Source organism: Typha angustifolia, chromosome 2 (assembly GCF_048772165.1).
Source record: "Typha angustifolia cultivar Huaian chromosome 2, ASM4877216v1, whole genome shotgun sequence".
Taxonomy (NCBI): Eukaryota; Viridiplantae; Streptophyta; class Magnoliopsida; order Poales; family Typhaceae; genus Typha; species Typha angustifolia.
Window position 1 is genome coordinate 9,926,869 of NC_133240.1, and position 27,902 is coordinate 9,954,770.

General features: G+C 37.8%; 3 protein-coding genes across 6 annotated transcripts; 1 reads left to right on the forward strand and 2 right to left on the reverse strand.

The window, feature by feature from the left end:
• The first annotated feature begins 1,366 nt into the window (after positions 1-1,366).
• LOC140768885 (uncharacterized) lies at positions 1,367-24,498 on the forward strand. Of its 4 annotated transcripts, XM_073109356.1 has the most exons (22): positions 1,367-1,509; positions 4,484-5,183; positions 5,432-6,057; positions 6,226-6,308; positions 6,442-6,499; positions 6,645-6,781; positions 7,792-7,964; positions 8,076-8,212; positions 8,305-8,404; positions 8,510-8,592; positions 9,044-9,193; positions 13,090-13,344; positions 13,539-13,679; positions 13,758-14,078; positions 14,243-14,416; positions 15,302-16,397; positions 16,504-16,736; positions 18,037-18,141; positions 19,819-21,141; positions 22,151-22,741; positions 22,843-23,053; positions 23,277-24,498. In XM_073109356.1, the coding sequence occupies exons 2-22, from the start codon at positions 4,493-4,495 to the stop codon at positions 23,999-24,001; spliced, it is 7,413 nt and encodes a 2,470-aa protein (XP_072965457.1). In that variant the 5' UTR covers positions 1,367-1,509; positions 4,484-4,492; the 3' UTR covers positions 24,002-24,498. The 4 variants fall into 4 exon arrangements, with proteins under 4 accessions (XP_072965457.1, XP_072965441.1, XP_072965448.1 ...); XM_073109340.1 differs by having other exon boundaries at positions 8,305-8,592; XM_073109347.1 differs by having other exon boundaries at positions 1,425-1,509; positions 4,488-5,183; positions 8,305-8,592.
• On the reverse strand, positions 9,381-12,592 carry LOC140768915 (uncharacterized). Its single transcript, XM_073109390.1, has 2 exons — positions 10,668-12,592; positions 9,381-10,571 (listed from the first exon to the last, which is right to left on the reverse strand). Exon 1 carries the CDS (start codon positions 12,588-12,590, stop codon positions 11,253-11,255), a length of 1,338 nt encoding a protein of 445 aa, XP_072965491.1. The 5' UTR covers positions 12,591-12,592; the 3' UTR covers positions 9,381-10,571; positions 10,668-11,252.
• A 407-nt stretch (positions 24,499-24,905) lies between the features above and the next one.
• LOC140768907 (phenylalanine ammonia-lyase-like) lies at positions 24,906-27,877 on the reverse strand. The gene is made up of 2 exons (XM_073109377.1): positions 27,382-27,877; positions 24,906-26,896 (listed from the first exon to the last, which is right to left on the reverse strand). Exons 1-2 carry the CDS (start codon positions 27,771-27,773, stop codon positions 25,147-25,149), a joined length of 2,142 nt encoding a protein of 713 aa, XP_072965478.1. The 5' UTR covers positions 27,774-27,877; the 3' UTR covers positions 24,906-25,146.
• Between the last annotated feature and the right edge of the window lie 25 nt (positions 27,878-27,902).

Here is a 27,902-nt window from a genome sequence, read left to right on the forward strand (position 1 = left end):
TGAGTTATTTTTTAGTTATGATTTAAGTATCCTGAGCTATGCTAAGAAAATATAATGTTGGATTATAAACTAGACTTAATGTGATGCAAAAAAATTAAAAATATATTAGTTTTAGAGTGAAAAATAGATGATATATAAAATTAATACTCTGAAACACTTTCGACCTTGATGATAAAATTTATTACTTTTATAAATATATATATTTTAAAACAAAATTACTGATTTGAAGGCTTACGTGCCGATAAGATAAAGCGGGCTTACATATAATTATTTATTTTTTTAAAAATGACTTAAGGTTAATATTAAAAAAACATAATGTTACTATGTTTTATTTTTCTTTTACTTTTAGTTATAAGTCTATGTGTATGGTTACATTATTATTATTTTTAATATTTTTAAATTTTTAAGAAGTGTTTGGTATTACAAATTTTATTAAAATAAAAAAATAGTTATTGCAGACTTAAATCTCACAAGAATGCAATCCTTTTATAATTAACTATGAACTTTATAAGTTTTATTTTTATTTCAGAGAAATTTATATTTAATTTTTGATGTGATATAAAAATAAAAAATATTTTAAAATGAATTGAGTATTAGTCCAAAATATTATTATTAATTTTGTTAAATCAAATGCAAGTAAGTTATTTTAACCATATTAAACTTATCGATAAATTATATTAAATATAAAATTTTAATTTTCCACCCGTGTAAATACAAATTATGTATTTTATAAAAAAGAGGAGAAAAAAAATATATCGACAATACATGAATAAATTTTAAATTTAAATTATAATTTTGCTTTTATTCTTTTCTCTCTTTTTTATTGTGGAGTGAAGTTAGAGAAAAAATGGTCTTTATGAATACAAGCAATTCTAAAATAAGTATTATTTATTTATTATTATCAAAATAATAATTTTAGTATAAGAATAGTTATTTCTATATTTACTTATATATTATGAAATAAGAGTATAAGAATTATTTTTGATACTATATAAAAACATATTTTTTTAATCTTTTTTTTATAAAATTATGATAAATATTTTTTAATTTAATATAAAGTAGATTGATAAGATAGAAATTAAGAAAAAAAAATAATAATTGGGTTAGTATGTAATATAAGATATAATTCTAATAAATAGTATTGGTATTATAAAATAAGACTATTATGATATTTAAGTGTTATTATGAGATATTTAAAATAAAAAAAAATTCGTAAAGTGAAAATTATGAGTATTAATAACGGGAGTAAATTCCTCAACCGGATTACCGCGACTAATTAAATCCAGGCAAGAGTATTTATTTGGTAATAGCTGGTATACCATGCGCATACGATTCCATAGTCCCCCATAGTCCCCCATAGACCATAGTCCATAGTCCATAAACCAAAGAGGCAAAGAGGGGTGTATTAGTATAGCTTGATACGTATATATACCGCATCTTTCTTTTCTCTTCCCTTCCGCGCGGCCATCCTCGTACTCTCCTCCTCACCGACCGGAGAAGCGGCCGATCGTAAGAACCCTAAAACCCTCTCTTTTCCTCGTTCTTTCGATCTTTCTTAAACTTTTATCGTTACTTATTGTTTACTTTTCCTTACCTTCCTCTCTGCTCTTGGTTGTTTTTATGGATCACCCTACATGATAATTTCCCAAACTTATCTATTTCTTCATTATTTTCCTCGAATTTTGGTCAAAGAGGACGGTTGTACAGATTGAATCTCTTGTCGTTTAGTCTTACCTTTTAGGATTTTGGTGTTCCTTCGGTGTTCTAGGGTTTACTCTCCCCTGGTACGCAGGGATTGATTGGTACAGTGTTGCTTATGCGGTGCATTCCGCATTGTGCTAACGATTTTAGTGTTTAAGACCAATGCGCAATTTTTCTCTTCCGAGTTCTTAAAGTTGGACCAAGTTCTGCATGATTTAAATGCTTTCTCTTTGCGGCTGCATTTTATGTTTTCGTGGCTATGTAGTGGTTCAACTTGGAGACTATTAGATGATATATTTTTTCTAGTTAGCACAAGTGGTTAACAATAAGTTTTCGGATTTAGGACCTAATTTTGTCGTGCATGTGCTAATAGTGCACCTTTAAATAGTCCATGATATTACCCCTGGATTGTTCATAAGACAAGTTTATTTGGTTGTAGTAATTTTGAGCTGTTGTGCAGCAAAGTGGATGAGAAGTGTGGATCATTAGTTTCTTAGGTTGCTTTCATAGAAATTACACAGTTATTTACCTTTTAAGAACTTGTATATTGCTAACTCCAAACTACTGCTTGTATTTAATAGTTTTAAGTGTCCCAAAAGGCTACTTTTTGGGTCTGAAGAATGATGGATCTTTGTCAGAATGATTATTGGCTTACTTTCGATTTTGTAACATCCAATATTTTCCTGAGTTCACTTGGTTAATGATACTTTTAAGGGCCCGTTTGGATACTTAGATTACTATGGTATTTAATTGATTTCACGGTATTTTAAACTCCATAGTAAAATTATACATTGGGGTTGTTTGGTGGCATCTCTTACAGTAAAAAAAATTACCATGGTATTAGGCCGAAATATGCTAATACTAGAGTAAAAAAAAAAATCTAGTCTGAGCTTTGTATTTTTTCTAAAACTGAGATCATCGTGCTTTTTCTTTTTTCATTCCTTCCTTCCCGCACTCTCTCTATCTCTCGTCCCTAAATGTCTTCGCTCATAGAACCCTAGCCTCCAATCTCACCCACCTCTCGTGCCTCCACCCTTCTCCCACCTCCTCCTCGACAATCGTGACTCGTCCCCCACATCCCTCTTCATCTCCTCTTTCCCAAGAGTTATAATGCCTATCCAAGAAGCACGTGGTTGTTGTTTCCAAAGTTGTGATCTATTAAAGACTCTAGAGAGTTAAAGTTGCGATGCTTAGATGCCAACTAGTCCAGTGGAAGGTGATCTTGGGAGGAGTTCTTGACTACAGAGGTGCATATGCCCTTCAGCTTAGGTCAGTTTGATCGAACAAATTCGTCTATAGGTTTATATCTCTTCCTTCTACTTGATGCACAGCTTGTTATGTATACTTTTTTAAAATTTGATGTCGGGGAATTATGGACGTATGAGAATTGAGGGTTAGAATGGTTAGAGTTTGTTGATTTTCGTTCTGATTCTGCTTCAAAAAACTGGATCAGTTTGTCTTTGAGAAATTAGGGTAGGTTGAGATTTAGAGAATGGTCAGTTTAGTCATGAAGACTAGCTGTTTGGTTTTATGTCTGTCGGCCCTGATGTTCTTGATGTCCTTTCCAATCACCTCCTCATATTCAATTGGCACTCCTGAAACTTTTACTATGCAGCACAACTCCATAATTTCAAGCTTGGTAGCAATGGTTGCTGCACAGCCTTTCACAATATTTGGAGAGAGAAGCCGTGTCGATTGATTTGGGGATGGAAGAGGTGATTGGAGATTCGGAGGGAGAAGCCATGTCAATCAATTTGGGAAGTCGTTCTTGTAATTCTTTGCTGATTTTTAGATGTATTACTTTGCTTTTTTTTTTTTTTTCTAACCTAACACATGATAGGTAATTTCATTGAGTTGATAATATGTTATATTTGCTGTGAATTGGTAAAAATAGTTGTCCTGGTATGCTTATCTACATTTTACATCCTTCTTATGTCTTGGCTATTTGATCTTATGTCTAAAATTTTTCATACATTTATTCCTCTTTCTACAACTGACTTAAAATTTTTCTCTTGCATTTTGAAGTTTTTTTCTAAACAGTTGGAAAGAAAATTCAATACAATTTGTGAAGTTCATCTAAACAACATATATTTTAAAAACTCCATGACATTATGATTCCATAGTAAATAAGATATGCATCATCTTATTACCATGGTGTCGAAACTCTTAAGGAAAAAAATATTGTATCCAAACAAGGACTAAGCAACAACTATCTTTCCAACATCATTGTTTAGTGGACTTTTTCAATGAGGTTGCCGATTGAATGCCACACTTCTACCTCATAGATCAATTGCTGGTTATTATTATTATTATTATTATTATTATTATTATTATTATTATTATTATTATTATTATTATTATTATTTAATCCTAATAGGACTTTGGCTTTAGAATATCAGTTGTTAGCCACCCCCCCACCCCAATGGCTTTTGCGACCCAATTGCCCTATCTTCTGTCTGAGTAAAGTGGAAATTCTATGCTTTTCTTCTGGTTGGCCATATGTATGATGTCTGTATGGACAAAAGGGTGAGAATATATGTATGATCAAATCCAATAGTGAATACAAAGGTTATGTTTTTTTTTTCCCATCATATTTCCTGTTGACATCCAAACACCTATTTGGAAAATATTTCCAGATGTTTTTGTAAGTCTGAAACTTTTCATCGTGCAGACAGAATATTTTGGTCCATGCTGCTCCAGCAATTGATACTCTTTTCTTTTACTAGCTTTGGATGTATAGTAATGGTTGTTCAAATTTATCTGATTATAAATGTCTTGCAAGGGAGAACAAATGACTACTACTCGATCAGGCCGGATCCAGAAATATGTGGAAGGCAGCAGCTCAAGAAGTAGGAGTTCTGGTAGCAAAGTTAAAGAGACAAAAAGTTCAACCACTTCTGGTTCAACATGTAATGAGGTCTCGAGAAGTAGAACCCCCAAAAGGAATGCAAAAGATCATGGCACCACTTCTGTGTCAACACGTAATGAGGACTCGAAATTTAGAAACCCCAAAATCAAGGCAAAAGATCCTTCGGGCCATGATTCAGCAGATCCATTTATTTTGAGAAGGTCTAACCGGGAAACAGTTGCAAAGAAAATGAGTACACCAAGTCCCAGTTCACGAAAATCTGGAAGGCTTGCTAATCAGAGTACATCATTTTCTCCTGACAAGAAGAAGTCATTGAAAACAGAGGTAAAACGGCCTCAAAGTCCGCTGAGAAAGTCAGAGAGAATTGAGAAGAACAGTGCTTCAAGTTCCTCTGGTTTAAAAGATCCCAGCAAAAACTCTAGTTCACCAATTAAAGCAAGAAAAACGAGGGAGGTGAAGAATGAAAAGAAACTAGCTGTAACAAACTCCAATAAGAAGAGCAAGAAGGGTATGCTGAACACTGAAATTGTATTGTCAAAAAAAAGAAAGAGACTAGATGCACGAAGTTACAGGGCACTTTTTAAACCACATTCGAAGAAAACAAAAACTTCAGGTACTTCATTCTTGTAAATCCTTCATATTCTCTTTTATCAATCTTATTTTAGGTTACATTCAGAATCAGGCGATCCTGAGTAAAGTTTACTTATAACCTGTTAGGTGATACAAGATCACTGTTTACTTGCTTGCATATATGCTCTGTCAGACAATGCCTTTCTTCTGTGAGAAACTCTTCTGTCTGATTTTAATTTCAGTATAAGCATTTGCGATCTGATTCGTCTATCACTCATTGTGGGCATGTAGGGCATGACAGAAGGCATGCTAATGACAATGATTTAGAAGGGGATATGGTTGATGCGGGAGCTAATGATAATACAGAAGTGCAAGATGATGGAGATAAGTGCTATGGACTAGAGGAACACGAGGAGCATATACCTTCCAAGGAGGTTGATTTACCCGTCTGTAAGTCAGTGGAAGGATCTGGTTCAGGCTCTGATGGAGTTGCAGAGTTAACATTGGAAGCTGATGCGGATAGCAAATTGATAAGATTTAGCATGAGGCACACAGTTAATGAAACCAGTTCGTTCAAATATGACGAGAGTGGGCCGCATTCAAAGTGTAGTGGTGGTTCGTCGCAATCTCCTCCAGTTGGAGTTACTGCTGAAACAAATGGTGGTAGTATTCCTCAGATAGAGAGTGTCGTTGCAGTTGACAGGATTAGCACACATGAATCAGATGAAGTAGAGCTGGGAATCCCTACGTCGGTAGATTCTGGTTCTAGAGCCAGGTGTTCTGCTGTTGGATTTTGTCCTGAAAGGGGGGATATTTCTGAGACTACTGGGAATGTGAAATCTACTGATATTAATTCTGATGTCGCAGCAGCACCATCAAAAATAGAATGTGACTCATTATTCCGATCCGTTTCAGAGGTTTGATTTTCATCTAATCTTTTGGTTGAAAACTTGAAATCACTTTAGTTCTTTCATAGGAGTATATCATGTCGGTCTTAATTATGAATATTGCAGATTTGATATATGCCCTTTAATGTTAGCATATGTTCTGACAATGGCTATGCATTATTCATGTACTTTCTGTAGGAAAATCCACATAATCATGACCCTGCTGCCAAGTGTTGCGACAAAGTTAAATTGAGTAGAGAAATATTGGTTGGATATACAAAGTATTGATATTTTTCCCTTTTACCATGATGCTTAAGTTTTTAGAAGTTTCAATTGAGTAGTAATTGCAAATGTCTAACACTTTATTTCATATGCTGTCGTCATTCAATTTTGTGATGGCCTTTTTCTTGTCAGTCAAAATTGCTCACTAGCATCACCAAGTATGACAACTCTCACTGTTCCAGATGAAGAGGTAATGAAGATCCTTGGATTGAAGTACTTTTGTTTTAATGCTTTTTTCTGTTTGATTTTTTTTTCCTTTTCTGTTCTTTTTGTTTCATTTGACAGCGGTTGCATCGGTAGACATGTAATTGAATTGATGTCATTTTTCTTAATAGAGGTGGGCGAAAGTTAGTGATCGCATGGAGATTTTGGAAGAGCATTCTCTCTTACCCAAATTGGAGGTGTCCTCAGTGGATAAAGCGGATGGTAGCCCCAATGCATGTCTTGCCTGCAAGAATCCTGGAATGCTTGTGTGCGTGACTTGACTTGGCTATCATATCTGGAGTTGAATGTCAATTTTTCCATGCTAGCTTTCAAACGAAAAAAAAAACATGAAATTGATAATCTGATATAAATATTTGATCTGTTCTATTGGGATTGTTGTGTCTTCCATCTTCCTAGTAGTTCCTATGTGCCAACTCATCTTCATATAAAATTACTTCTTTGGCCCTTAGGCAATCAACGATCTATCATTATTAGATAATGTTCTTACTAAATTGATTGATATATGATATGAAAGTTCACTTGTTTCTTTGGTGGGTGTATATCTTACTGTAAACATACATAAATTTACAAGTGCCAATATCAAAATATTTCAATGATGTTTAATCACGTTGAGTGTATTTTGTACCCATTTGATCATTGATGCTATCTGCCAATTGTAGTAGTCCAGAATATGTTTTTCTTTTTATGTCGCAACACTTCTTGAGGAATTTTTAATTCGATTTTCTTGTCTGTTGCTATATATGTTAGAACGAAGATTTTCAAAATCATGTTCTTCATAATGCGTTCTCAGGCTGATTTTGGGTGATGATACCATTAAACTGACAATAGCGCAATAAACTTGATGATTCCTGTGTAATGTATCCAATGGTGTTGGTGATCCAAGCCATGAATTGAAAGCATAACAGTATATAAAATGGGTGATAGTTGCTAGGTGGATATCTAAAAATAGCTATTATGTTGTAGTAATTCTAGTAGGACTGATTTGCAAAGAAATAATATGAATTACCTAATGGTTGAGATATGTGGTAGTTATGTTTCATTGTTATGGTGATTGTTAGAATACATTTTGGTTTCTCTAAGTTCCTGGTAGTATCTTATGCTTCATAGTAATTAGTTCATTAAGTACATGTTAGTTTAACCTAATCTAACAGAGGACAAAGCACATTTTTCTCTTTAGTTGCATCTTTGGTCTGTAAGCTGATTCTGAAGTTTGCTGATACACAAGCAATTTTTTTAACATTATTTTGGCACTGATAGATGCTGTGATGGGAAAGGATGCAAAAGAAACTATCATCTTTCCTGTTTGGATCCACCGTTGCAGACTATTCCTCTTGGCATTTGGCTATGCACTTTTTGTGTGAAAAGGAAGATACAGTTTGGAGTATACTCTGTCACTGAGGGAGTGGAATCTCTTTGGGATGTTAAAGAAGGTGAGGACCAGTCATTGAAAGATAGCTCATGGCTTTACAGTATTGATTTTTGGTTGAGTTTAGATTCTGTAATTAATATTGTTAATATTTTCATAGCTGTTCAATTTTCAGGAATGGGTGGCAAGCATTATCTTGTCAAGTATATGGGCCTTGCCCATTTCTATAATCGGTGGATTCCGGAGATCGAAATTCAAAAAGAAGTCCCCGAACTTGTCTGTAAATTTAACAGGAAACATCAGAAAGAGAAGGTTGCCTATCATTCCATTCTCTTATAGCTGTGGGATATAAATGAAACATACTATGCCTAATGAACTCTTTGGTTAAATGTGGTGATGCTTAGAGAACAAGGTGGAAGCAGGAGTGGACTGTGCCACACCGTCTGCTGAAGAAAAGATTGCTTATGCCCCAGAAGCTGGCTGAAGAGTTCTTTCATGGGCTTGGTGATGATTTTTCTTATTGTAACCTTGAATGGTTGGTTAAATGGAGGGGTTTGGGGTATGAGGATGCAACATGGGAGCTTGAGACTTCATCATTTTTATGTACAGATGAGGCTATGTTACTTATAAAAGATTATGAGACTCGTCATGAGCAGGCAAGAAAAGCATCCGATCCTTCAAAATCTAATAAGGTAGGTTAGAGAGGAGCAGTTTTCTATTAAACTACTGTTCTACTGTTATCTAATTGAGTAGTTGCACATTTGTTAGCTTTGTTCGTTGCTGTGTAAGTTGTAGCAAATGATTAATCTTTTTAATGATATTGATACTTGGAATTGATTTTCATTGAGGCAACGAAGGATGCTGCTATAGCTTATGATCACTATAATGCTTGATATGAATGTCCTGTAAACTGTAATGATTGGTAAAAAGAGGTCATTACTTGGTCTTATTGTAAAGCTTGAACCTTGCATCTGAAGAGTCATGATTCATGTCATGGAAACAATCTCTTCAGTGATGAGGGCAAGAACCCACATTGTCAAAGGATATCTTCTATAGAGGAAATGTCTGCTTAAGTTTTTTGAATTAATAATTTCTTCTAATTTGTGATTTATTTGTTTTGTAACTAAATATGTCTCTTACCAGGCTTTACAGGTTAAACAAAATCAATTTCAAAAGCTGCTGAGATTGCCTGATGGGTGCCCACCTGGTCTGGATAATGACCATCTAAGTTCTATTAACCAGATTCGTGAGTTTTGGTACAAGTCGCTGAATGCTATTTTCATTGATGATCAGGTGGGAAATGTTTATGTCTTGCACAAATAGATTAAATCAGAACTCTTTGAATTTCTCTTATGCTTATGTTATTCTTTTTCTTTTTCTGGCAGCACATCTGTTGTTTTTATATCTTATTGTATATTACTAATGATTAGTCATTTATAAATTTGGTTTGTATAAGAAGTCTAAATTGATCAAGGTTCCCAGTATCGGGATCGACCGTCCAGAAAAACGATACGTATCGGCCGTTCGTATCGGATCAGACTATTTTTTAATTATATAAAATTCTAAATATTATTTAAAAATGCAGAAAAATTTAGAAAAATGACAAAAAATAAGAAAACAAAAATTACTCACATATGAAGTCTAAAAACTTAAAAAAATGTATTAACTTACTCAAAATTTAAAACTTTGTTGAATACCGAGCTGGTTCTCGTAAATTTCTATAGTTTTCATCATCATAATCACCATAAGTTTATAAATATTGATGTCTGGGACCTGATGCTCCAAAAAGTGATTCCATCATACTAGTCATATTGTATGGATCTTGTTGTGTGATTTGCGTTTGAAGAGGATAATAACCAGCATTTGGATCTTGTTGTGTGACTTGCGTTTGAGGAGGATAATAACCAGCATTTGGATCTTGTTGTGTGACTTGCGTTTGAGGAGGATAATAACCAGCATTTGGATCTTGTGTCTGAGAATACTGAGGATACTGAGGATAATAACTAGCATATGGATCTTGTGATGGCTCCAAACAATAAATACTCGATGTACTATAATCATAGGAACCAAAATGCATCTCATGACGACGTCGCTGATATGTATATATATCCTCAGTTTCTCTGTCTTCACTCCTTATGCCTCCTTGACTTTTCTCAACAAATTTAGATGGAACGATCTCACCACCATATGTATCATCAGGACTATGACTCGTACCAGCCTCTGCCCTCGTCGTGGTCTCTCCCAATATTTCATCTAACTATGGGTTATCTCTGTCATTTAATAACCTGTCCTCCATTTCTCTGATCCAGGGAGTCAAGGGGTCTTCTTCATCAAAAACATGATTTAAATCAATCAGTTGTTTATTTTCTGTCTTTCTTCTTAAATTTCTCTCCCTCAATCTCATATTATAATGACAAAAAACTAACTTCTCCAATCTTTCCATTGTCAATCGGTTGCGTGTTTTTGTGTGGATTAAGGAAAAAGTAGTCCAATTTCTTTCACACTGTGATGAAGACACAGTTTGACTTAAAATCTTCTTTGCTATTGGCGTCAAATTTAGTGCCTCCTCCCATCCATAAATAGACCACCATTCAGCTGGAGTGTTATGAGATATAGCTGCAGCAACTTTAGCAGTACTGAATTGCCCAGCTCTCAATCTATATCTCTCCATCTGAAATCAGAAATATATTATTAGCTTATTGATTATATTGAAAGTTAAAACTTGAAACAAATAATAATAAAATTATTTAATTGAATCATAACTCACTTCTTTATCGCACAGGATTTGTTTATGAATATCGGGCTCAAGCTTGCTGATTACCTTTCTAATCCCCAACAAGACTTCACTATCATTATTGACATTTTTAGAGAATTGAAATCTTGGATTAAGAAAATATCCTGTAGAAATTCAAAATTTGTAAATTGTAAGCATTCAAAATTTTAAATATTCATAAATAAAAGTAAATTAAAACTTAAAACTTAAAAGCATGTTTACCAGCAGCGTATATATCTCTATGTAGTTGTTTGTTCCATCTAGAATCAATCATCTTCCACCACTTCCTATAACTTTGGCCCACATTTTTTTTATTGATTCTTTAGCTATGTCCATTGTCTCATATAAGAAACCCATCTCAGACTTGTCATCACTGTCTACAAGTCTTAATACTTTGACAAGAGGCTCAAATACTGCGGTGGCAATTGTAATATTATCCCAAAATGTATTTCCAAGAGCCATATTTTTTAAAGTTTCACCTAAAGATTTATCTTTAGGTTTCATATTCTTAATTTTCATAGACCACTCCTGTGATGTAAACATCCGCATAATATCATCCTTGTAGCGCATGATGCTCTCCTAGGCTAAAAAGTGAGTGACAAATCTAGTGACGCCGGGTCTGATGATCTCCCTACCACCAGTCATCTGCCTGAGTAAATTAAGAACCCAACCATGGTTATATATAAAATTTGTTAACCTCTGACTTTCATATATGATCATGTCGATTTCAGGCTCTTTTGCAATATCCTCTAACATCAGATCAATACAATGTGCAGCACATGGCGTCCAATATAAATGAGGTCTTTTAATCATCAGTAAATTTCCAGCAGCTTTATAATTTGCCCCATTATCAGTAACCACTTGGACTACTCTTTTTTCACCAATTTCTTGTACCACCTCATCCATCAACTGAGAAATATAATCTGTATTTTTGAAATGAGCAGTAGCATCCACAGACTTCAAAAATATTATCCCCATGCCAGAGTACACTAAGAAATTAATTATATTTCTTCTGTTTTGTGTACTCCACCCATCACACATCAGTGTACAACCAAATTCATCCCAATACCGTTTAAATGTCTCAATATAAGTATGAAGTTCATCTACCTCTGAGTCAAGATATTTAGTAGCAATATCATTTGAACTAGGAGGGGGAACACCAGGCCCTACTGATTGTATAGCATCCACCATAGTGTGATAGTAAGGGCTATCAGCTACATTGAAAGGAATATGGTTGTAGAAGAAAAATGTAGAGATAGCTTTACCAATGTGTTTCTTTGCATTTTTAATTCCTTTGAGAGCTGTCTTGATTGAAGTTTGTGTACGACCCCTTTTTTTTTGAAGATATGTATCCATTGGTCCAATATTTTCAGACTCTGCTGTAACACCAGGAGTCCTATGGGTAGAACTACTGCCCCCATATTCTCTTTCTCCTCGTATATTAACTGATCTAGATCTCTGAAAATTACCACCAGTGCTTCTTCTCATCTCTTCCTCTTCTCTATGCATATTTCTGCTCTCTTTTATTGCCCTCCTCATCTGTCTGTCCTCCTCATCCTCCCCACTTTGCTCACTGCTATCATCATCAATGTGTACGGGATTATGCATCAATTCTTCACGAATCATTGACTCTCTTTGTTGTGCAGATTGTTTATCCTTCTTTTTGCCAATTAAATGAGCCAACATCTGCTTTCTAACTTCCAAAGACACTTGAGTGCAAGTTGCTACATTTCCTTGTCTTCCAGCTAAATGTTCTTTCAAACGGCTGACACCACCACTCATTTCCTTTCCACACCAGTTGCATTTAACGCGTCTTTTATCTTGCCCAATAGTGCTGCAATGTTGCCACCCAATGTCGGTATCATATGACTTCTCTTTTAGAGCCATTGATATTTTAGCTCTGCAACTAAAAAACATAAATTAAAATTAAAATAAAATATAATCTCTACTCTTTACTGCAGCAGCAGCACCTGCTGCAGCAGCAGGTGCAGCACAATGGAAAAAAAAAAATTTGAAAAAAAAACTTACCGAAGGTCGCCAGAGATCGAGGTCGTCGGATAACGTCGCCGGAGGTCGAGATCACCGGAGAGATGGAGATCTACTCACTAATCAGTCACCGGTGAGAAAGAGAGTAAGAGATCCGTGAGAAAGAGAGAAAGAAAGAAAAGAGAGAAAGAAAGAAAAAAGAGAAAGAGAGGAAAGAGAGGAAAAGAGAGAAAGAGAGAGAGAAAAGGGAGAGAGGCAGGTGGGGGGGTGGGGACATCAATTATTGATGTCCCCCGGGTCGGATCCGACCCGTTCCCACCCTTTTCGGTCGGGATCGGCCGAAACTGGGAACCTTGAAATTGATGCTACTCATTTGTGTAATATATTATAAATAGTTTTGTTGGACCTAACCAGATGTTTCTGTGTGCAGGAGCGAGTAGTTAAGGCCATCTTATTCATTTTGTCCTTACTATCTAATGCTTGCCGGCCTTTTCTCATTGTCTCGACTGCTGCTTCTCTTTCCATATGGGAGAATAAGTTTAATTGCTTGGCACCATCTGTCAATTTGGTTGTTTACAATGGGGATAGAGATGTTCGCAAGATGATTCAAACTTTAGAATTCTATGAAGAAGGAGGTTGTGTAATGTTTCAAGTCCTCTTGTCCCATCCTGATGCTATAATAGAGGTATCTTTTCTCTAGTTGCTTTTGTGTATAACTTTTAAAAGTACAAGTATGGTTGTCAGTTGCACTTTCTTTCTGTTTCATGTGTAAGATGCTTTCTGATGTTTCATAGTATCTGTGCTGCTTATCTGTACTCTTGTGTAGATCATGCTAGTAGGAACATTAATCTTTATTTGTTCTGTTCTATACTTATCCAGGACTTTGAAACTTTAGAAATTGTTGGTTGGGAAGCAATTATAGTTGATGAGTGTCAAAGCTCAAGAGTTTCAAAAAATCTTGAACAATTTAAGAAGCTTTCCACTGACTTCAAGCTGCTTCTCTTAAGTGCTCCCCTAAAGGTATCCGATTAAATTTTTTGCATTTCTCTGCTTCTGTTCTTCTGTTATCATGTCTTATTAATTGTTGAAATTTTGCAGGATAACCTTGCTGAGTATATCAATCTGCTCTCCTTCCTTGATCCAGGACAGAAAGAAACTTATATCGATAGTTCAAAGTTAAATTCCTGTGATTCTGGTGGTACACTTGCTATTTTAAAAGAGAGATTTTCACGCTATGTTGCATATGAGCGCAAACCCGACTCTTCTAAATTTGTGGAGTACTGGGTTCCTGTATGCCTTTCAGATGTGCAGCTAGAACTGTATTGTGCTACTCTAATTTCGAATACCCTTGCTCTTCGTTCTTATTCAAAGGTTGATCCTGTTGGAGCTCTCCGTGACATTCTTGTATCTCTCTGGAAGGTATACTTTTACCATTGCCAATGTTGCAATAATTATATAATATAGCTGAGAAAGTCTGCTAGTTATGGGTAGTTTATAGAACATCTTTCTGATCACATACACGTAATATAGGTTACATGACTGGTAGTTTTCTGAGCTTTTTATTATTTGTTATGTTGAAGCAGTGCTGTGACCATCCTTACCTAGTTGATCAATCACTGCAAAGTACACTAAGCAAAGATCGCCCAATTGCTGAAATTCTAGATGTTGGAGTAAATGCAAGTGGAAAGTTACTAATGCTTGATAAGATTCTCCAAGAAATTCAGAATCACGGATTAAGAGTGGTGATTCTTTTTCAGGTGCGCTTTTTTACTTCCTTCATGAAGCAGCTTTATCTTTTAATTAGTTGGGCAGTTATAGTTTGGCAAGAAGCATTAATTCTAAATAAATTTATTAAGAGGGTTTTCAAAAGTTTCAAGATTGCAATGACTGATGTCATCTATATTTGGAAATATAAAGGTTACAATAGTTGTTCCTAAACTAGTCTATTATATGGCCTTGGCTGGCATATATGAATATGTTCTCTGTTACCTTAAAGCCCTTCTTGCCTGATTTTACTTTAGCTAGGAATTAGACATCACTCTTTTTGGTTGGCTCCACATTCCAGTTAGGTTTTTAACTGGTATGAGATCTTATTAATTCCTGTGGGTCATTCTTTCTCGATTGCCCTCGTATGGTTTGGACAGGGCTAGGATGGTGATGACTGTGGTGTTAGCACCTAACTTCCTTATAAACTAATGCTTATGTATACTCCTGATTGAAATTTCATATCAGTTCCTTAGTGGCCTTAAACAGCTTACCTCTTTTATTTGACAAGTTTTTCATGATAGCAACCCATGCTGCCAGAGTAGTGGTAGACCATGTCCTGAGACTGCGATATCCATTAAATCAGTTTTTATAAGGCTTTACATTATATCAGACTTGCATACCAAGGTCAGGTTATATATCACCTGTTGTATCTCTTGTACTTGCCAATTGCCAGCTTATGAGTTGAAGTTGAAAATTGAAGTAGATCAAATTGTCAATTAGAAGTGATAATTCAGTTCTTTTCTGAATTTGTTAGGCTTTTCAAATTACATATTCAAGCTTTCCTTGCAAACCTGCTAGCTTCTAAAAGTTATTTATTTATTTATTTTCCATCTTAGTTGTCTCACGCTCTAACTTGGGCAATTTATATATGGCAGTCAGTTGGTGGGGTTGGAAGGAATCATATCGGTGACTTTTTGGATGATTTTCTCCGCCAGAAATTTGGTGCAGATTCATATGAACGTATTGAACGTGGATTAGTAATGTCAAAGAAACAGGCTGCAATGAACATGTTCAATGATAAGACAAGGGGAAGATTTGTATTCTTAATCGAAAGTCGTGCATGCCTTCCAAGTATTAAACTTTCATTTGTTGATGCTGTTATTATTTATGACAGCGATTGGAATCCATTGAATGACCTAAGAGCTCTTCAAAGGATAAGCATAGAGTCACAATTTGAACAGGTTATGGTATTCCGTTTGTATTCGTCTTGTACAGTGGAGGAAAAAGTTCTAATATTTGCAAAGGAGGACATGGTTCTTGATAGCAATATACAGAACATAATTCCCAGTGTTAGCCATTCACTGCTCAGCTGGGGTGCTTCATATCATTTTGGTAAGCTTGATAGGCTACACAAACAGGATGACCTAAATAAATGTTCTGAGGCCTCTACTGACAAGCTTTTGTTGGATAAGGTAGTGCTGGAGTTATTGACAAAACTATCCAGTAAGGCTGACAAGCCCTGTAATGGCACAAACTGTTCGAACTTAATAAAAGCTCCGCTGAGTGGAACATCCTATTCAAGAAATATTATTTTGGTTGGTGAAAAGGAAGGAGTCCCCTCATTGGACAAAGATCCACCAACATTCTGGTCAGAATTATTGGATGGAAGATGTCCTCAATGGCGATATATACCTGAACCATCACCGAGAAGCCGCAGAAGGGTACAAAATTTTGATGAATTGGTAGTGAAAGAAAAAGCAACAAAACTACCGACTGAAGAAAATGACGAAGTCAAGAGAAAACGTAGAAAATTGGTTATTGAAACTATCAGTCCAACTTCTCTCCAAGGTTGGCTGCAAGATAAAAGAAAAGAAGCTGCTGAGGCCAGGGATGTTATGTTGTCTGAAAATCCTCTTCCATTGAGCTCTAGTAGGCAATCAGAGAACCAGCTAGCTCTGGGTTCAAGTGGCATTTCACTTATCTCACCACGGAAAGAAGTTCCAATTGGGATATCTATTGAACTGGTTAGTGGTAAGAGTTTATATATTGGATTCTGTGATCACGCTTATTCAGTTTGTTCCTTTATTAGCTGAATTTATAGTCCTACAGTCGTTACTGAATACAATTTGATTTGCAGAAGTATCTAAAGAACAAGGCAGTGTTGTATCAGAATACCCAGCCAATTCAGCAGGTGCTGTGAGTAGTGAAATCCATAATCAATCCGTCTTTCCTGTATCTGCTGACATAGATGTACATGGATCACATACATTTGAACTTGAAAGGAGGGAAAAATTGCGGAATGCACAACGAAGTCTTCATCTCTTATTGAAGCCGGAGTTGTCTAAACTATGTGAGATTTTAAGACTTCCGGTATGGATTTACAATTGTCATCAACCTCCTTTTACTTTGGTGTTATATCCTTTTGCTGAATTTGATTACTTTTGACAAACAATAATGATCATTCATTAAAAATTTAAAATCTGAATGGAAGGGAAAGTTGCGGAATGCTTTGATGGCACCAAAATTTACAAGAGGGATCATACGGAGAATTGATGTGCCAAACTTAGGGTGAGAGGTTTATATTGTAAGCAGCTGCCGATAATGAACTGTTTACAAGATTTTAAGTTTAGGAGATATGACATCACTCGGTGATGTGTTAGATAATACTGTACTGAAATTGATGGTGCAAAATTTGAAGGCAGAAGAATACTTGTTTTAGTAACACAAGGTAGTCAGGTAAGAGTTCGATTTCCTCTTTATCAAGTTCCTTCCCTAAAGATGGAAGCACCTTGATATAATAAAGTAATGGTCAACCACAAAATCTGAATGGTCGAAGCATTGATATTAATGACATTCTTCATATGATGTAAAGATAGATAACTATTCACATCTGTTAGAAAAAATCTGGGTTCCTCTGGTTAGTAATTTGCATAAAGCATTGGAAGGAAACTGCACCTTGTGAAGAGTTATAGCCTTATAGGGGCTCAATTAGGCTGTAACTATGTCTGGGCATCAATTGTCTTATTTTTGAAAATTTCTACTAGCAACTGGATACCCATTGATTCTGAGTGAAATGGAATCATGGATGGCCTGGGCAACAACAGGGGAAGAGTTAGAAGAGTCAAAACGTTTCCTTTTGAAATATCTCAAGATTATGATTATAAAACAGTATGATCTTATATGTCGCTATAAAATGGTTCAAGTGCATTATACATGGAAGGTCAGATTGGAGACTGCCTACTTCCATTGTGATGTCAAAATGTCTTCTTTAGAAATTGGTACATTGGTAGATCATCCGCATGAAGACACATAGGACTGATGTACATAATATGCATACGTAATGACTCATTCCCTTCTGCATTTTGAATTTTATGCTGACCTAATATCTCAAAGAACATGTTATACATGAAATAAATGTCATGGTTTCTGCCAATTGTGCTATATGCTTTAAGGATCTCCATCAATGTTCAGTAACATGACCTTTACTTGTGATTTTGACTTTATCTAATTTGTCTGTCGGCTTTGAGGTTTTTGTACGACAAAGATATTGCTTTCTTGTAGCAAGAAGATGTCATGGTATATGTTCCTTTTTGTCTTTTGCAGTTTGATGCACATATTTCACTGTTTTCTAATATGATTGTCACCTCGAATGCTTATGTTTCACTTGCAGGGGGATGTCAAGGGCATGGCTGAATTGTTTCTTGAATATATAATGAACAATCATCAAGTTAGTCAAGAACCAGAAACCATATTGCAAGCCTTCAAGATTTCCCTGGTTAGAGAACTATCATGATTTTAGTCGATTTGTTGGATTGTATTTTCTTTTTCGGAAATTTTTATACTGTAATATCTTCATTTTCGTTATGTTCTGTCATTGTTTTTACCATTCAATTTTAAGCTCTATACGCAGTTCAGAAATACTTTTTTAGGTCAATAAAAAATTTCAAGTATAATTCATTTTCAATTCACCATGGCCAGCGTTAGCCAGCTGAGAAGCCAATGTGATTCTATTTCTTCCTGATATTCCGAGTATCTGTTTGGCCAGCCTCATTTCACGCTACGGTAGCTGGGTTGATATCATATATACTCAGATTTGGAGATATGAGAATTTGCAGATTTTCATCCAAATGTGATCACATATTAGTGTTAGACAACTAATCATTCCTGCATATACATGGTCCCCCAATTAACATTCATTAATGGCTTCTAAGCTCATACAACTAAATAGTAATATAATAAGTGGCTCATGACAAGTCCAATTCTCATAGTTGCAATCCAGGTTTTTATAAATGCTAGGAATTGAGGTTTGACTGTGCCATTCTAGTTTACTTATATAACACCGGGTATCTAGTGGAGGAGCAAAGAATTCAACAGTGGAAGAAGCATTTTCTAGGTCGAGCATTCGAACGGCCGGCTAGCCGTTCAAACGGCTGTCCTGTTCGCCTAGTCAGGCATCTGAACGATTTAATGATGCAATTTTTTTAGAGTAAGACTTGTAGGCACTCGAACAGCTTTCATGACATTTGAACACCTGTCTGGTTTGCCTAGAGAAATTCCTGATGTGTTTGAGCTCCTTGAGACCATTTAAATGCCCGATGACCAGCTCATTAGTTAAGTGTTAATTTATTTCTTGGGTTTTATTAGGTTTTGGTTTATTTTCTTTCCTAAGTGATTAGTCCAGTTGAGACTATTTATAGGCTGTTTTACTTGAGTTGTTAGGCAATAAGGTATTTTCTTCTCTTCTATTTTTTTGTAAGTCTAGTCTAGCCAAGGGATTAGAGTTTGTGATTTTTTTTCTTTTTCGCCATTATTCTTCTATAGTATTTCTTGATAGGGTTCCATCGGGTCAGAACCTATTACAAAATGTCTCATGTAAAAGTGAAAGCATGAGAAAACTATTTCTATTCTCGTTAGTAATAGAGATTAGACAATTGGACTCAATGTTTTGCACTCTATCTGCTAGAGCTGCTTTTATTATTAACCTGAAAAGCTGCAAAACATTACTTAGATTTTGTAGCTTTTGTTAAGTACAATCCATAATGAATCAGGTACCTCTATTACTCGGGTCTCCTTTGTGCTTTTATGGTTGTAGTGGAAAATTAAGGGGTACTTTTTCAGTTTTTGCCTTCATAAGAACATTGAATACTGATTCTTGGCTTAGATTACAATCCTTCTTTTATTTTGATCGAGGCATTGAGCACTTCCAATGAAAATCTATGTGCAACTGATACAAACATGAACATTTGTAAAATTTAATAATTTATTTTTATAGTGATTGCAGTAATGTCTAGCATACTGAATGAATTATGACTCATGTTAGATATTTTTGTAATCTTATGCTGTCTTTAACCTATAAGCACTTGTATATTGATTGTTTTGTGAACTTTGCCTCCATTTTGATATGTTTTGGAACTGTTGATTTGTCTGATGTTTTTCTTTTCTGTTGACCAAGTGTTGGCGAGCTGCCTCTTTCTTAAAGCACAAGATGAATCGCAAAGAATCACTTGCACTTGCTGAAAAGTACTTGAACTATGAGTGCAATGAGGAGCTGGTTAGTTCTGTTTATGATAAGTTAAGGATACTTAGGAAAAAGTTTTCACATCAAATAGGTGCATTAAGGAATCAGGATCAATCAAGTTCACTAGAGCAACAACAATCTATGTCTGGTAAAGAACCTGTGTGTCAGACAGCTTCAAACCAGGCAGCATTTGACCATGATGAATTGGAAGATGGGAAGCTCCGCGAGAGTCCTGGTGATCATAGGTGTGCTGAACAGTTTATTCAGAGAGAGGATGAACAGGTCTCTGTTCTTGAAATTCCTGCAGAAATACATCAAGACCTCGGATCATTAAAAGATGAGCTCCTGAAAAAACGGATCGATTTAAGAGAGAAAGAGATACTTTTCAAGCAGCAGCAGGAAATATCAGATTTTGAGCGATACAAGGAAGAGAGAGAGACGAGTCTGAAGAGTGAACACCATTTGGATTTGGAACGTACAAATGATAATCATGCAGATCCTACAGTCCGGAATGATAAGATCAGACTTCTAAATCAAGAGTTCTCTAAAAAAGTTTCTGCATTTGAGGATCACATGAAGTGCCAGCGTAAGAAATTAGAAGTCTTGCAATTATCTGTAAGGCACAAAGAGCAACAAAGAAAGGATGGATGGTTAGAAAAAGCTAAAACTGGCAGACTAGAGGAATCCTTTGATTGTGGTCCTTTGCCAGATACTGGATTCATTGTGGAGCAATTCAAATGGGTCAGTGGACAAACTGAGGCTTCTGATGTCCTGGAAAACTCAACAATAGAACATCAGTCCTCTTCAGAAAAACTGCATGAGCTGATCATAGAAGGCTCCGCAGACTGTACTAATTCATGCAATTTAGAAAATTCGGCTATCATTTTGTCTTCATTGGCAGAAGGTATACCAATACAAAATATAACTTCAGCTTCTCAGACCAATACTGCAGATAGAGTGGAATCTGCCAGACAAATTGGAAAGATTGTGGATGTTGGAACAGCCTTTGCATCTGGAGAGACAGGTGATATGCCAGTAGAAACTGAAACCCTGGCCTCTCATGCCAGTATTATGAAATCGGTTGGAACTGAGCCTGATGCAATGTCAGCAAAATTTCCTGGCGTAGTGCAGAACACAAGCGCTGATAGTTCTTGTGGCAGAAGTTCGATGTCTTCAATGCAGGAACAGAGAGACTTTCCTTTGGTGGTCCATCAATCATCAAGTTCTGGCTGTGCAAATGATGTATCGACTAATAAGGTAGGAGTATCATACTCTTGTAACTTTGCCACAACTACTCATTGCAGTTGGCGTTTTATGATAAGGTTATCCGGCACTTCAACTGCAACCACATTATAAGGATTAAATTGCTAAATGATCTGTCATTTTAAGCTATGTTCTACAAGGTATTTTCTAGAAACATTTTTTGGTTTTACTAATCTTTTGCAACAACATTTTACTCAGGTAATCTTCAAAACCCTTAAATACCTGCAGTAGATTGATTTTATAGTAAATAGAAAACTAATTTTGATATGGGAATGGCTGAGATGCAATGTCTGAAGCAAAATGGGAACAGGAAGTTTTTAAAAGGACAAAGGAGACTTAAGTCAAGCCATCAAGGGTTTCTGTTGTCTACTATTGCTGCTTGAAATAATCGGGCTTTCCTTATCGACTGAAGGGCCTTGCAAGTGGCTACTACCTGTTATTCATGAGGAAAACTTATTGACTCTGATAAGAATACCGTATGTTGTCAAGAATTTAGTATTTATTTGCACAAGTGAAAATCTTTATCACCAATGATCTCCAAAAGCAAAAGAATAATTGGGCAATATTGTTAAAAGAACAGATTAAGAATAAAGCTGCTGACTCTTGGCATCAAAACCAGATAGGAGAGTCAAGGTCTTGAATTATCCAACCATTATAATTAGTATATTCAGGACATTACATTATAAGGATTATCACCTAAAGTATCTTGCTTCTGGTAATTGCCTTCATGTTCTATTGCTATTAGTGAGTTTGCTAAACAATGGCTATGATAGGTTAGATTTGCAAATTAGACTGTTCATGAATCATGAGGACAAGATAGCTTTTGGCTCAGAGACTATTCTTAGTTTCCTTCCATATTTATGTTGGTAAATAAAAGAAATATGCTAGATTGGAGATTTTCTTGATATTTTGCAGTATAAATGTATCACGGCATATTTAGTTGGCTGTATGGTTAAATTTTAGGAAATTTATCTAAAGCAACATCCATATTTTGTGTGACCAGGAACTGTCTATCATCAAGCATGGAGTTACTGTGTCTGTTGGAGGAGAAAGTGTTCCTTTTTCTTGTGCTTCCCAACAAATTGTGGTTTCTCTTCCGCCTTCATGTGATATTCTTCCACAGCAAGTTGGTTCAACCATTAATAACATGACCACCACAGATCCTCTCCACCTTCAGCAAGTTGTGTCTGAGATGCCATTGGCTGATCAAATTTTGGGTAACGCATCAAAAAATTGTTGCATAGGAATTGAAGTTGTGCCCTGTAATCCGATACAAGGTTCCACCCAAAAAACTGTTGCACCGGAGCAACAGTCACTTCCACCACCAGCTATCTTGGTTGGGCAATCTAATCATCTTGCATCACAGTCTATCATGCAATCCTCAACATCTCTTTCCAATATTCCTTCGGAAAGAACATGTGCCCAAGATATAAGTAACACTTGTGTTCAATCAGAGTTGGTAAATCATCTCCCCCAACTATTTCCAATGGCTCCATTGATGTTATTTCAAGGGTTCCAACCTGAACCCCTCAAGAATGAATTGACTAGAATACGCTTACATGAAGATTTGATAACAAAGATGCATGAAGATAAGGTATGTATCAGTGCTCCTGTAATCTTATTTAAGTACCAGTTTTTATGTTCTTTATACTTGGGTACCCATGTTTCCTCTGTCTTTTGTCTTTCCCTGTGCAGAAAGTGCGACTTAGATTGGAGTATGATCAAGAAATGGAGAAGATAAGAAGGAAATATAATGCATTATTTCAGGATGAAGATTCAAGTTTTCTTCAGCAGAAGAAGATGCTTGAAGATGTCTATAATAAAGTTCGTATGAATCAATCTTTTGCTGAGGAGTTTAGGGCCAAATTCATTGAAAATAGAGGAGGAAGTGCAACGTCCTCCCAAGGTATGGAACCTAAGAAATAAGCCACAAGTTGCATTTTGTGTGCTTTTTAATTGCAACTTTTCTCTGCCAAGATCCTGATTTGGTAATGGTAGACGACCAAATTCTTCCTATCCTTAATTCATGGAGGATCTTCAATACTTGAAGAATGTAAAGACCTCTCTGATTTCTTTTCTTATTTTTTAAATCTGATCATTGTTTTTTCTTTTCTTTTTCTCCACAAAAGCTAAGAGGCAAGGTGCTCGACAGCAGCAGTTACCACAGGCTTCCCTGTCGCAACTAACCCAGAGGCCATCATCGGCATTGCATTCACAATCCATGCCTATCTTGACCCCAGCTTCTCGACCATTGCCACCTGCTTCTCTTGCCTCAACTAGACCACGTGTTCCAGCTATTGCTTCAACCTCATCTGTTCAGGTAGTTCCCCAGGTCTCTTCAGTCTTTCCAGCCAACTCAATCAGATCTCAGTTTAGTTCAATGCTTCCAAACCGTGCCAACATTCAAGTTGGGAGTGAATCCCGTGCCCCTGCTCCACATCTTCATCGCTTCAGATCTCAGACAGCAATGCCAGCAGCAGTGAGCTTTATGCACAATACTGGTGTTATTGCTAACCAGCAGCAACTTTCTGCCAATCTGGATTCTGTACCATCAGCTGTAACACAGCTATCACCTTCTTCACATCCATCAGTCATTCCCTTTAGTGGAGTCCTGCAACCTCCAGGATTGAGTGTCTTACATTTAGGTCGTGGCACCTCCCTTTCCTCTGATTCGCCTCTTGGAAGCACACAAAATGGAGGTGACTTTACAAGCATGCAGCAGTTGTCAGAAGTTGGTCCACCATTGGATGCGTGGCTCACTTCCAATATGAGTCTGAGAGGTAATCAGTCATGCATTAATGCTGGGAGATCCGAGGCTGCAACAGATATAGTCTGCCTATCGGATGATGACTGATTAGTATGTGGATGAAGCACCCCTGGTGTGGGTATGACGTCAAAATTTCCTATCAGATTGCTGGACGGTAAATCAAAGTCTCAGGTTTCCACTAGCATCTTTCCCATGGCAAGTGGGAGGATGGCCGAAGCTGGTGGTTGTGTTATAACTAACTATAGTCACTTTCTCCAGAGCACTATCGTCTGGAGAGCTCTCGAGAAAATTTTCCCTAGTTTCACTCGAGAAGCTTTTACTAACAGTGCGCTTGGGTTAGTATGCGTTTCTCTTTGACGGCATGCTAGCCTCTGTACATTTAGGTGTTGGCTGTCAGTGAGTAGCATCATTTTGTTGTTTGATTTTTACTATTCTGACCACGGATGCTTCCCAGTCTCAATTTAACCAATTGGTTGACTGATTAGAAATCTGTGACCACAGTAGATAGGATCTTCTGCCAGATAGTAGTCATCTCGGTTGAGCCCCTGTATATAAGCTTTATAATATGAGTTCGATTTCCAGTTTCCCTGGTGCATTGGCTCTTCATTTTAACCAACGGCTGTCTCGTTTTTAGTGCACTTGGACTAATTTCCAGTCATTCCATTGAACAAGACTCGTGAAATCAGCAAATTCTGCTTATTCTCTTGTTTTTTTTTTTTTTTTTTTTGTGTGGATAAAAACTTATTCTCTTGAATGGTAGCCTCGAGTCAGCGCTTTGCAATTTGAGTAACTGACTCTGGACTTTACCCATTTCATATTGACTTTATTTCTGGCGGCTCCTATAGAATAAACAGATACGGTACGTACTTTGCTCTCCGATTATATTTACTTCTATTTTACTGCAAATCCTATGACACCTAGGCATAAAACAGCACTATAAAGGAAAAACAAGATATTAAAACATAAATTAAGTCAAAAATAGGAACACATCTATCTGCGAACATTACCGTTTATTTTCAAAAATAAGAAGAAAAAAGAAAGAAAGAAGAAAAGAAAAAAAAACAAACAAGAAGCTATATTTTCGTTTGCTTCCATTTGAATGGCAAGCAATACATAAGAGAGGAAAAGGAAGAGAGAAGAAAAAAAACTAGATAAAAGAGAGGCAACAAAGACATGAGCGAGCAATTGTGGGGAGAGACGAAGTAAGTCTTTTGCAGATGGATCGATTCAATTTAACAGATGGGGATAGGCGCACCATTCCATTCCTTGATGCACTCGAGCATTGGGTCGATCACCTTCCCCTGGGAAATGGCATTGAATACCTTGTCGAATTCCTCACCTGGCGATCGAACCTTCTCCCCTGTGAGGTACCCAGTCTTGAGCTCCTCCCTCACCAACCTATACAACGGGTAAGACCTGCACTCCTTGATCCTGTTCGGGATCGCCAAGCTGCCGTTGTCGAAAGCAATCCTCGTAGCCTCCACCTCCTTCGGCAATTGGGTCTTGAGCTCCTCCTCGAAAAGAGCGATCTTTTGGAAGATGGAGCTGTTGGAGTCCTTCTCCTTCTCGCCATTGTTGAGCGCGTGCTCGACGAGCACTTGCCTCAGCTTCTGCATCAGAGGGTACGTGGCGCTGCAGGGGTCGTCGATGTACGAGAAGACGTACTCCCGATCGATCACTTTGATGAGATCCTTTTCGCAGAACCTCGACGGGTGGAGCTCCCCGTTGGCGCCCATGGTGAGGACTCTCTTAGCTACCTGGCTCACGGTGTTCTTGACGGTGCTCTTCAAATTCTCCTCCAAGTGCCTGAGGTCAATGGCTTGGCATAGAGCAACCAAGTAGGTGGAAGACATGAGCTTGAGGATGTCCACCGCCTCCGCCGTCTTCCTCGAAGAGATCAACCCCAAGGAGTTCACATCTTGGTTGTGCTGCTCTGCGCTTTGGACGTGGTTGGTCACCGGGTTGCCCAAGAACTGGAGCTCGGAGCAGTACGATGCCATGGCAATCTCCGCTCCTTTGAATCCGTAATCCAAACTAGGGTTCCTCCCACCGGACAAATTCGAGGGCAAACCGTTGTTGTAGAAATCGTTGACCAGCTCGGAGAACTGGGCGAACATGAGCTTGCCAATGGCGGCAATGGCCAATCGGGTGTTATCCATGGAGACACCGATGGGTGTCCCTTGGAAGTTACCACCGTGCAAAGCCTTGTTCCTGGAGACGTCGATCAATGGGTTATCGTTGACGGAGTTGATTTCTCTTTCGATCGACTTGGTCGAGGCTCGAATCACCTCGATCTGAGGGCCCAACCATTGGGGCGAGGTACGGAGAGCGTAGCGGTCCTGCTTCGGCTTCTGGAGTGGGTCGAGCTCGTGTATCTTCTTTGCCATCTTCATGTACGAGCTGCCTTCGAGGATGTGCTCCATTATAGCGGCGGCTTCGATCTGGCCCGGATGGTGTTTGAGTTTATGCGTGAGATGGTCGGTGTACTCGGGCTTCCCTTGCATTACCTCGCAGAAGATGGCGGATAACACCTCGGATAACACCGCGAGCACGTTGGTTTCGAAGAGGACGATGGAGGCCAATCCGGAACCCACCGCCGTGCCGTTCACGAGCGCGAGCCCTTCCTTGGGTTGCAGCTCGAAGAAGCCGGAGTGGATGCCAGCGAGCTCGAAGGCCTCGGCGGCGCCGATGGTCTTGCCATCGGGGGAGATGGCCTTAGAGTTGGGGCGACCGGTGAGCATACCGGCGATGTAGGACAAGGGGACGAGGTCGCCGGAGGCGGTGATGGTACCCCGGAGGGGTAGGCAAGGGGTGATGTTGTTGTTGAGGAGGGATGTGATGGCTTCCAAGATCTCGAAGCGGATGCCGGAGTAGCCCTGGAGGAGGGTGTTGATCCGAACCAGCATCGCCGCGCGGGTCGCGGATGGGGGAAGCGTGTGTCCGGAGTCATGCCCGCTGCCGAATATTCCGGCGTTGAGGAATCTGCAAAAGATTCATGTTGAGTGTTCGACTAAATTAATTAAATATCACAAATGAAACAGTAATAAACTAATCCAACGTACTACGTAGTTACAGTAGTTATAACAGTTTCAAAGTGCTACGGTGGAAGTGATAAATAGGTCGCTTTGAATCCGTGGGCGGTAACAAAAGGACACTCAATAACTCTCACTCTCATTCTCACTCTCACTCTCAAAGCGGGAAAAGCTTTCTGGGTACCAATTAAAGAGACGTGGTGGGTTGACTCATGTTAATTCCACCATGAATCTGAGCAAACTCTCTCTCTCTCTCTCTCTCTCTCTCTCTCTCTCTCTCTCTCTCTCTCTCTCTAGATGCTTGGTCGGATGCATGAGACAAGAATCGAATTTACCTAATATTCAATTCGATCCGAGACCAAACTCTCACGCAAGCAGTTCATTTTAATTAATAAAACTATTATTAATTACTCCAACTTGCTTTTAAATATTTACCTAATGAGTTCTTTCTGAAGAGCTCCTCCTTGCTTGGTCCTCCGATGCGAAGTGGCACCGAATCCGGTAGTAACCCCGTAGCTATCCGTCCCCTTGTTCATGCTCTCCATCACCCAATCGCTGCTCGCCTTCACCCCGGCACGTGCGGCCTCGGAGAGCTCCACCCTAGGGGCGGCGTCGCTCGCAGCGGCCACGGCTGCCACCTGGGAGATCTTTAGAGTCGCCCCCTCGAGCTTAACAGAGGGCTTCCTAAACTCCTCCACCATGGCCTTAACCTCGTCCAGATGGCTCCCGGCCATCGACTCGGCCGCCATGACCCAGTTCAACGGGTCATTCTTAAGGCACAGCCCGTCGGATTTGCCGTTCTCGTGGATTTGGGGCACGCACTCCATCGGTCGAATGGGATCCAAAGATTAATGGAGAGGAGGAATTTGGAGAAGAGGAGAGGAAAAATTTTCTTATCTACTTCTTATTAGCGGGAATTGGAATTTTTCCTGAGGTGGGTTGAGAGAGTTTGGAGG

What these genes read in the sequence shown, in the direction of transcription:
- LOC140768915 (XM_073109390.1), bottom strand. Translation starts at nt 12,590, where the DNA reads ATGTTTTTTAGTTGCAGAGCTAAAATATCAATGGCTCTAAAAGAGAAG.
- LOC140768885 (XM_073109340.1), top strand. Translation starts at nt 4,493, where the DNA reads ATGACTACTACTCGATCAGGCCGGATCCAGAAATATGTGGAAGGCAGC. An exon ending in TCACTGTTCCAGATGAAGAG is followed by an intron (nt 6,500 to 6,644) that starts GTAATGAAGATC and finishes TTTTCTTAATAG; the next exon opens with AGGTGGGCGAAAGTTAGTGA. An exon ending in TCTTAAGTGCTCCCCTAAAG is followed by an intron (nt 13,680 to 13,757) that starts GTATCCGATTAA and finishes GAAATTTTGCAG; the next exon opens with GATAACCTTGCTGAGTATAT.
- LOC140768907 (XM_073109377.1), bottom strand. Translation starts at nt 27,773, where the DNA reads ATGGAGTGCGTGCCCCAAATCCACGAGAACGGCAAATCCGACGGGCTG. An exon ending in CTTCAGAAAGAACTCATTAG is followed by an intron (nt 26,897 to 27,381) that starts GTAAATATTTAA and finishes AATCTTTTGCAG; the next exon opens with ATTCCTCAACGCCGGAATAT.